The 10785-nt window shown below is 46.5% G+C and overlaps 2 protein-coding genes across 2 annotated transcripts; one reads left to right on the forward strand and one right to left on the reverse strand.

Annotated features, from left to right (window-relative positions):
• Positions 1 to 2816: 2816 nt before the first annotated feature.
• On the reverse strand, positions 2817 to 6666 carry LOC121590784 (cryptochrome-1). The gene is made up of 5 exons (XM_041910774.1): positions 6155 to 6666; positions 5716 to 6050; positions 4976 to 5637; positions 3876 to 4124; positions 2817 to 3733 (listed from the first exon to the last, which is right to left on the reverse strand). The coding sequence occupies exons 1-5, from the start codon at positions 6303 to 6305 to the stop codon at positions 3493 to 3495; spliced, it is 1638 nt and encodes a 545-aa protein (XP_041766708.1). The 5' UTR covers positions 6306 to 6666; the 3' UTR covers positions 2817 to 3492.
• A 917-nt stretch (positions 6667 to 7583) lies between these two features.
• On the forward strand, positions 7584 to 10045 carry LOC121590785 (secernin-1). The gene has a single exon (XM_041910775.1). The coding sequence runs from the start codon at positions 7718 to 7720 to the stop codon at positions 8831 to 8833; it is 1116 nt and encodes a 371-aa protein (XP_041766709.1). The 5' UTR covers positions 7584 to 7717; the 3' UTR covers positions 8834 to 10045.
• Positions 10046 to 10785: the final 740 nt, after the last annotated feature.

Genomic DNA, 10785 nt, shown 5'->3' on the forward strand with positions numbered 1-10785 from the left:
AGTAGATATCCGATAATCCACTCACAGATACATACTGTTTGGTGATGCAAGCTGCAAAGAAAACTACTACACAAATACACATACCTTGACATAGCAAACAAGCAATATTAGTTGTGGGCTGCTACACTTACTGCCCTTCCCGATGTCTTACGGGGCGACAACTTGAGCTAGTGATAAATAAGTAGAGCAGACTAACACGCGCATTGCATTGCAAACAAACAAACAACCGCTATATATATATCTACTAACTACTGGGCACATAACGGCTGCTAACCCTTACAATGGCGCTATCCCCAATAATAGCAAAGCCTATTTTCCATTTGCAAAAGCACACTAGTACACGCGAGCGAACGAAATGCCATGGAAGAATATAGAGAGTGCATAAAGGGAAAGGAAGACAGGAAGCAAACATACAAACAAACGTACATTGGAAGTGGAAGAGAAAGTGACAAAAAATACTAGAGAAAAGAAGAAAGGGAAAAGGAAAACAGCGAAGAGTTCAATAAAACACCACTTGAAAAATATCTGTACGCGACCAGGGCGCATCTGTACGCATATGTGCGTGTGTGCACCAACTATAAAGCGAAAGAAACATGCATAATGCACCATCCAACCAAAGAAGTATGACGTTGTTGCACTCGTTATTGTTTTTGCAAAACGTCAGAAACAAAAGGGAAGAGTGGGAATGCCTAGGACAGCTGTGATGCAGTTGTATATTACTTATTGTAACTTCTGTGGCCGAATTGAAACCGAAGAGGTCGTTCGGTGAAGAGGAACTTGATTATTCAAAACAACACCATGCGCCTCCATTTGCTGGGCGTAATTCATTTGGTATCTCTCCTGTTGCATTCACTGCAAGGTTCTGTCTCTCTTTGTGTGTATGTATGTATGCATGGTTTATGGCAAACAGTACAAAGTGCATTATTTTATAGCATTTGTTATTTAATCTCTTTTTAGATTGTCATTTCTTGTCACGTAGTAGTCAAAATACAAGGTAAGTTCTGTTTTTTTATTATTTTAATTTAATTTGATTTATTTGTATTTTTGAATAGATTGTGTGTTCATGCTTTTTGTTGCAAATAACTTAAAACTTTTCTGTTAAAATCAATCCCAAATAGGGGGAAAGTTGCTCAACAGCAACCGATTTACTCACAGTGTACCCTCACACACACACATACACGAAAGTAGCAAAGTTGTACCCCATTCAAAAATGCAATTAACAGTGCAAAGTGTTCATTACCAAATCGTATATCAATGTTACCGGCACCTGTGTGAGTAAATGAACATGTGAACGAACGAACGACAAAACTACAGCCGAGTATCACGAATTATTAACAGAGCGAATAGTACATGAACAAAAAAAAGCCCCTCGAACAAAACAGCCAATAAAAGTTGCTTTTAACAAGCAACTATTCCCAACAACAAGGCTATAGCGAGATTCAAAGCGCAAGACAATACTTACAAATGAGAAACATACAGTTCAGCATCCATTGGTACCATCTTTGAATTAACTTTAACGGGGGGAGCTAAACGAGAGAGAGAGAGAGAGTGAACGGTGCAACAATAATACACATTACGTTACGCGCCAGATAACGTAGAGCTAGTAAATACTATCTAATAGCGAATTAAAACGCTGCGGATGCTCTCTCGTACGTCTAGTCGTTTTAGTGGCAAGTTCTTCTTGGTTTCAATTGGAAGATGGACGCGAGGAAGCATAGGTTTTCCGTATACCTGACTCACGCGTGGACTAGCATTGCGGCCTCGTGGCGGCCTGTTCGGCCACCAAATGTACAACGGTTCTCTTTTGTCAGTTCTCAGTATTGTAACCACATTGCATTGCCCCGAAGCCGTCCTTCTCTAGCCCGACACCTGTGTACACATGTTTCCATCTAGCGACATAACAGGAGCGATTTTCTCTGACGTAAAGCAGAAGGTACTGAATTTACTGCATATGTAATGCGTTCTAACAGGACGTATGAACACTTAGCGGCCGCAACACAGCAAAAGCGCCACTCGAAACCTTCGGTTCGATACAGAGCAAAGAAAAACTCACGAACAATACGAATCCCTAGTGTACACACAAATAAACACTTGAACTTTTGAACAGTTTTAACAGTGTATTTACCCAACCTTGAAGAAATTGATCGGTATCGGAAGAAATCATGAAGAAATCGATCGCCAAATTTGCTAGGGCACAGGCTGTTGTTTGCCTCTTGCATCAACTCTTCGCTAACCATAACTTAAGTACTGTTTTGCTATCGAACATGCAAAAGACAAAAAAGAGAATCTAGTGGGAGGAGGGATCATTGAGTTGTAAATGAACGTTCGGTAAAGTGATCGTATCGAAAGGTAAATGAAATTTGCCGAATTACATACATTAAACAAAAACAAAAAAGTTAAAAAGGAAGCGACGGAGAGAGTAAGCAAATGGAACTCGGCTAAATATTTATTGAAAATGGTAGTGCAGTGAGTATCATAGCTCATGTTGTTAACTTCTAGAATCAAATGCATCAGAACAGAAGACAAAACGAACGAAAAAAATGGGAAAACAGCAAAACGTAGTTATTAGATCGAGAGAAATTCCAAGCAAAACAAACTATATTAATGACGAAACACTGATGTTCTTGTTCAGTATGTGTGTAAAATATTTAAAAACAACAAACAAACAAACTAATGAATGAAAAAAAAAAACACTAAAATATTCCAGAAAAAAAAAAATCCAAAAACCCAATACCTCTGTAATTTGGGCGCCTTTTGGCACTTTTTAGTTTTCTTCACTTAACCATTTTCATCCTAAAACTCTCTCACTCCGTACATTACATTACATTAACAATGCATCTGCTTTATTGGATTTTTTCACGATTATACATTTGGTATACATTTTTAATTGAGAACAGTTTCGTCTCCGCTGCATTACTACGAACGACGGCATCGTCGTTGGCTTCTGACTTCGAATGGGACACTGCTTTCAACTCCGGACCCGGAGCGTTAGTTGTCCGGCTTATGCAAAATGTAACGCATATTTACACATACACACACACGCTTACGCACACATACATAAACAATCTTCTTATACCTAAAACATGGATGCATTTACGCAAAAACGGAGCTCTTGGAGAACAGCCAGGATGCGACAATGGAGAGCATCATCCTGTTTGCTTTTTCGCGTTGCATGGAATTAAAACAAACTCTTACACCACACGTATGTTGCTATGTTTTAAGAAAAATATCCCACTTTCACCGATCGATAAACATCTTCATATGAATAACAGACGAAAGCACACCGTTTCGTGATCATGGTTTAAAAACCTTCCCCTTTCCTTAGTTGGCTTCTTCAATCCGTTTCCTACCTACAAGGCTCGCGTTAACTTTAGGCTCGTTTCTTTTCCGTCCTCTATCGCGCACAGCAGCGGTTGTTACTCAGTGCACGTCCCTGTATTATAGGTTTGCGGTACGGAGACAGCCAGTCCTCGCACACACTTCTTCTGGCTCTTATGCCTCCGTAGCGGCATCATCCGCCAGCCAGAAGAACTGGCGAATTTCTTCAATGTCTGACGGACGGCAATGGGGCGGTGTGGAACCACCATCGACCAGCTTCTCCCTTAGCGAGGCCATGGTGTGCGCGTTTCGCTTCGAAACGATCGCTAGATCGACCATGGGTGCCGGATACTTTTCGCCGATCACGCAGCCGTACTCGATCTGCTGCTCACGGGAAGCTTTCCACGGTTCGTGCCTTAAAACGAAAGAAAAAGGAACGCCATTAGCACAGGGGGGTCACACACACACACACACACACACAACACACACACACACACACACACACACACACACACACACACACACACACATTTGCGAACGTCCATTCCTATACTTACACAAACTGTGCCGGATAGTTGGCCAGTTCTGGCAGGTAGCGCTTCACGTAGTCACCCTTGGGGTCGAGCCGGCGGGCAAGCGCGATCGGGCAGGTGCACTTGGAAGAGTCGAGCAGCCGCTCGAACGCGGACGAAGACACCCACATCCAGTTGCCGGCACACACGGACCAGTCTGCGTCCAGCAGATACTTGAGGAAGTGTTGCAATCCTTCCTCCCAGCTTAGCCACAGTCCACCGCGCGTCAGGAAGCTGTGTCGCCGTCGTCATCGACGGGGGTAAAAGAGAGAGAGAGAGAACATGTTACACTTATTAAAATTTTAGTGCTCAGGCGGGAGGAAGCTATTTGCTGAAGCAAAAAGGGGACACCACTTGCTGCATTTTCCATCCTTGTTCCACAAACTTTTGAACATTCCCGCAGACGAACGAGAGCAGTGCGATCGACAGATGCGCGTCACACGGTGAACAATCAATTCGATCTACGTTCTGTTTCCGATCTTCGCTGTACCATTTCTTCTCGAACCATTGACAAGAGCATCCAAAGCAGAAGATATGCATAAATGAATACGCAATCGATTGCATCGCGATGATCACGGATGACATTCTCGCTAACTGGCTCGTTAGCATAGCAAAAAAATAAAAAAAAAATACAGGAGGAAGCAAGAATCTATCCAATTTGTTTCTTTTTCCTTTTTTTCCCGCACGTGCTGCGATTAATTTGAATAATCCTAAGCTGTGATCGAAGAAGATGCTTTTTTAATGTTTCTTCTTTCACGACAATCAGGCGATCCTATGGCAGAATGAAGTTCCATTTTTTGTGCTAAACGATCGCCTACTTCGGGCTCCGGATAGCGTGGTGGACGCTTCCTTATCGCACAGTTGTTAATAATCAGGCCAGCGCACAGCTTTTTGCCCTGGTATATGGTTCCATCCACTGAAGCTCTCCGTCCCTATTGCTTCGCCCACTTCCAAGATGTCCAGAGTATGATAAGACCCCAACAGGGACGAAACCATTTGGACCGAAACGATTGACGTTACTGATTGCGTTGCATTCATCCTCCCTTTCCCCCGGATCCCCTATCCGGTATTTGCACCCCACTTACGTCGCGGTTATGTTGCGCAATATATGGTGCAGCCAACCTTCCGCCAACAGCTGTCTCATCGCCGCATCAATCATGGGAAAGCCCGTCCGGCCCTCCTTCCATCGGGTGAGCGAATCGTCCTCCGGCTTGTACCACGGAATGTTCAGGCAGATCGGATTGCGCTCCATCTCGCCGTAGTGCGGGTTCTGCACCGACATCGTGTAGAAGTACTCGCGCCAAATCAGCTGCCCGGTGATGTGGTGCCCGCCCGGATACTTGAACTGGCTGTTCGACTGCACCTTGGCGAACAGATCGTGCACGCACCAGTAGAACATGCGCACGGACAGGCAGCCGAATCGCAGGGCCGCACTCATGGACGTGGCAGGGCCGAGAATTTCCGGCTTCGCCTGCGTCGGCAGATAGTAGCCCTCGCGGAACGCTTCCTCCTCCTGCTTTAGCCGAGCGCCGAGCGCCTCGAGGGCATGCGTCTCACCCCCAATCCACTTCTGGAAGGCAATTCTAGCGTTGCCGTCGTAGTGGATGCCAAAATCGTCCGGCGCTGGCATCTGCTGGCAGAGCTTCAGCTCGGAGGCGAGCAGGGCCGGAACGCGCCCAAACTCCACGTACTCGAAGTTCGGTGCACCGACCGGGCGCGGTGGATCCCCGATGATGTTCACCGTATGCTGCCAAAGTCAAACAGATGGGATGAATGAGCCTGTGCCCTCAAAAGAGTGTACCTTGCTGGCCGGATGCATTCTTACCAGAAACATCTGATACGTGAGTGGTGGGATGTCACCATTCGTCTGTATCACCTCGATCGGGTTCCACAGCGTGTGCGACACGTTCTCCACGCAGCGCACGTCCATCGTTCGGCACAGCTTGGCCACCGCATCGTCGCGCTCCTTCCAGATCGGTTCGCAGTCCTGCTCGTAGCACAGCTTCTTGATGTTCAGCTCCTCGAACAGACGGCGCAGCACGGTGACGCTGTCGCCCCGGAACACCAGCAGCTGTCCGCCAAGATCACGGAACTGTCGGTCAAGGTCGGCCAACGATTCCAGCAGGAACTTCATCCGATTGTAGCCGACGATGCGCGTGCCTGGTTCGGAAATGAAACGCGTGAACCCGTGTCATTCGAGTCAAATCGATAACGTCAAGGTAGCCTGAGGGCCATGGCGGCACGCGCGGGGCCCTTACACTTACCAGCACTTTCGCCATCGAAGATGAAGATCGGGAACAGCTTCACCGCCTCGCTGGACTGGTTAACGCAGTCGCTTTTGAGCGCTTCCAGCAGGCTTGGATTATCGTGCAATCGTAGCCCATGGCGAAACCACAATATGTTATTGATCGTCATCGTTTCGCACGCACCTTGCGCCTCCTAGCGGACCTCCAGCCGAACCACAGCGAGCAACTGCGTATTTATTTGCACAGGTAGAAACCCTTCCACGGGAAGCTGTACAAGCGCGAAAAGGCGACAACCTGCCTACAACCTGTCGGAACGATGAGCTGACTGACACGCGAATAGTTCACCGGATATTCGGGCGCTGCTTTGGCGGACGGTCGAATGCGCCTGTGGTACGGTGTGGTGGGAAAAAAATGCGAAAACGGCTCACATAATGTGGTGCCCAACGTGAACTGGTTTATCAAATGGTGCGTGTTGTTTTTTCACTATCTGCTGGTGTTGTTGTTTGTGTTGCTGTTGTTACTCACGCACACTGTCGCCTGTTTTCCTGTTTGCTGTCACGCTGACAGCTGTTCGCAACCCAGCAGCAACAGCTGCTTATCGTTGTCTCGCATGATCTTTGCTTGAAATAATCGTTTAAATGTTAATTAATCCTTCAGCATTCTGTTAATATTCGATTTTGATTTTAAGTAGCCAGTTAGATACATAAAACAGAGTGTAATTTTTGGTAAAGTATTCGAATGAATGATGAAAGGCGACCACTGTGTACACAGTTCGTTCAGGGCTGCTTCAATTGCTTATTGCAAAGTGCACTGATGCCTGTTGTTTATCATTAGACTAATACATCGCGTTCTTAATTGTGTGTAATTACACACATTAAAAAAAACTCAAGCGTTTGCTAAAATTAACACAATATCGTTTTCACACAAAGCTACCTTCCAAAAATAGCGTTGAAAATGGCCGTACGGTGTTCTCTGTGTGAGCTGTGACAGTTCGGGATGCTGTCAGTCGCTTTTCCGAGAAAAAGAAATCATCTGCGAGTGAAAATTGCTGATTTGTCCCGGTGTCTGCAATTGAGCGTGTCTGTGTCTCGCAAAACAACCAGAAACTTCTCGTCTGCTGCGGCCAAATCCAAGATTTAATATTCGTTTTTTGGTGTCCTTGTCGATCTATTGTTGCGCTCTGATTTAATCCTAAATCAACCGGTGTGTTTTACGGCAGTCAACATCCCGTAGGAGTGAAAACACCACCCTTCACGGAAAGCTCTTGTATTGTTTCAGGCAAGTAACATTTTCATTCCTTTCCAATCATTTTTCTCATGCCCTGTCCTGGAGGAATGCGTCAGGGTGTGGAAAACTGCTCCACTCGTGCGAAAATCCTTCCACGCGTATCGCGTATTTGCGATGAGTGAAAAAAACTTTCACCCCTTTATTGATTTGTTGGCAGGAGTGAGAAAGAGAGCGACTTCGAAAGCGCACTGCGGCGGTGCAGTAGTCTGAGCGAGACAGCGAACGGTATCGGCACACACGAGCACACGCAGCCGACGGGACAGGCAGCCGCAGCAGAGCCGCAGAGACTGCAAAATGTCTGGCAACGGTGGTGAAACGTTCGTCGTGCTTCCGCCTTGCACGGAATCGAACCGGAAGCAGATCATCTACGGGCGCAACGGAACGGGATCGGCTGAGCAGGTTACCGAGGTCGTCTACCTACCCACCGCGGACGGAAGCGAGCCGATCACGTTGCCCAGCGGTTGCGAGATTGCCGGAGCTGCCAGCTTCGGGGTCATTCTGAACAAACCGGCCGGCAGCTGGGGTGCGGAGAGCGGATCCAACGAGAAGGCAGTCACGATCGGGCTGTCGTACAGCGAGCAGGGAGCAGGTGGAGATGGCAAAGTGTCTGCGTTGGATCTGGTTCGATTGGGACTGGAGCGGGGCGAGAGTGCGCCCGACGCCGTCGATAAACTGGTGGCGCTCGTCGAGCAACACGCACCGGAAGACCGTAACGTACTGAAGGCAGCCTTTGTTGTGTGTGACCCGGCAGCCGTTTGGTTGCTAAACGTAGCAGGCCAGTTCTGGGCGGCAAAGCAGATCCAAGAAAGTAGCGTAGCGCTTGCTGCGACGGGTTTCACCATCGGCGCCAGCTTCGATCGTAGCACGGACGATCTGGCATCGAAGGCGCAGGCAGCCGGTGCGTGGGACGGTGCTGGTGAGTTTAGCTTTAGTGAGGCATTTGGGGGCAGCCCGGCAACGGACGCCGTGCGTTCCTGGCCGGCCAATGAGCCGGGCGTGGAGGGTGCGTTCGGGTTGAAGCATATGTTTGAATGTCTGCGAGCGGTCGGAACGGATCCACCGACCGGCCCGAGCCATGTGTCCGTCTTGAGTGGTGAGGGCGAGCTCGCTTGCCACTGGTTCACGGCTACACCGCAGGTGAGTGAGTCAGTCTTTAAACCGTTCATCTTTACTGCCGGGGCAAAGATTTCGCCCCTCACCCGGGTGCCGGAGGGCGAAGCCCAGACGTTACTACATCGGCTGCACAGCAACCGGAAGTGGGAGCTGGTCGGCAGCTTGCTTAGCTCGCTGGAAGCCACCTGTGTGGATGAGGTGAACCGCTTCCTGAGCGAACACTCGGGCGAAGCTAGCCACGAGCTGGACGAACTCATGAAAGACTGCGTTGAGGCGGAGGTGAAGTTCTATCGCTAGATGCTGAGAACCGGAACGTATACACCCGATTGCGTGCTCGCACAAACTGGCAACTTGATGAAGCAAAACGGAAAGGGCGACCGAATCCCTCGATGCCGCGGGTGTGTCTCAGTTGTACGAGAGGTACAGTTTGGGGGTAACTATATTTGCTTGTAAGCTGCGTTTCGTGCGGGAAGGTGTGCTAACCGTTCTCCTATTTCTCAACTTCCCAATGATGCCTAGTAGGAACTGAGACTAAAACTGGCACGAAACTCATTACTCTTGTAGGACAGTACTGCACTGCTGCGATATATTAACATTTACGAAAAACGAAACGGTAAGCCTTACGGACCACCGCTCTCCCGGTTAATCGAATCGTAAGGAGACCGTTTTTACATCATGTGATTATCTTTTGTTTGCTCTTGTGTGTACGTTTTGTATGTGTGAGTGTGTGTGTTTTTTGTGTATGTTTTGTTGTATTGTTGAACATTTATTTTACGTGCGCTCACGCTTTTGCTAAAGGTCCGCATTATTTTACAGATCTCCAGGGCTTAAATTGCATTTTTTGCCTTATTGCCGTGTTAATGATTTGCTCTCAAACTGCAGTTCATGACAATTTTTGCACTGTATTGTAATGAACAGTATTGGACTTGTGGCATCGTCAGGCGAAAGAAAATCACTCAAGTCACTGTCAAATAGCAAAACCAAAACTGTGAACGAAGTTGATATTTTAGTAAGAAAACCAGATTTCCTTAAACAAGTATTCATCGCATTCTAGATTGAAATTGCATTCCAAGATAGGGCTTGCTCATTATTATTTGCATGGCGTGTTATATGTTTAGTTATCCTAAAAGGATGTTATTATCTGTGTGTATTTTCGGTGCAAATGACGCTAACAACATCGCAATGTATGGCTCCGTTCTTTCTCATATTTTAAATGACAAAACAAAAATCAAGCCCGTGTCTCAGTTGTAACATTGTAACCCCACTGTTCGAGCATGAATGCCATTCCATTCGAATAGGCTGTAGGAGTAGCAGATTATATTTGAATTTAGCATCCATTCAGCATTTGATTTCAGCCAAATAATCAATACTAGACTGCAGATCATCCCCGGTGTAGTGGTGCAAAGGCACGCCCATTCCAACCTCTATTGACTCGTAGTAATCGAAAACGAAACAAACCCTAGTTATTCGCATAATAATATTCTCAAACTCGTAAACAAAAAATGGCTTGAACAACAGTTTAACGAATCGCGCAAAGTCCGCAAAGCAAAAAAAAAACGATAAACAGTGGAGCTCGAAACTATTAGACGAAAAGAATGTGCTGAGAAAAGGTGGCAAACAATAGGAACCGAATAGTGATGAAATCGGATGTTTTCTTTGGCTTTGAAAGATTTCAATACGAGACAGGCAAGGCAATGTGGATGATAATGCATAAACTACATATACATTTATCAATAATATACCCAAATGCGAAAACCTATGACGGCCGAATGCGCCAAATGTGATCGTGTGAAGCAACAGCAAGATCGTCTTCGTAATGAACCAAATAATAATAAAAAAAAAAAACATAAAAAATATGTTTACCAAGAATGAATTGAACCAATGCGTGTGTCGTGCTGCGAATAGTGTGGATAGTTGTCGAGAAAATGTAAAGAAAGTATTTCCGTAGCAAATATCACAAAGCACATACAAACACCGTCGCCACGCTCTCACCCAACGAAGTATATGAACGGTGGTGAAGAAATTAATCATCTTCAAGAAAACCATAGCAAACACCTGCTGCTGTACCTTTCCCCCATTCTGGTACAACTATCTGCGATCATTTATCATCGAAATCGAAGTGGTGTGTGGATCGTCGAGCACTGTGGGCGAGAGAAGGATCGCCACGGTTTGCCTTCAGTGCCCCTTTGAATGGTGTGTTTAATCGTTGTGAGATTACCCGAAATTCAACCTCCGAGATTGTAAAGATC

This window comes from Anopheles merus, chromosome 2R (genome assembly GCF_017562075.2).
Source record: "Anopheles merus strain MAF chromosome 2R, AmerM5.1, whole genome shotgun sequence".
In the NCBI taxonomy this organism is placed as follows: domain Eukaryota; kingdom Metazoa; phylum Arthropoda; class Insecta; order Diptera; family Culicidae; genus Anopheles; species Anopheles merus.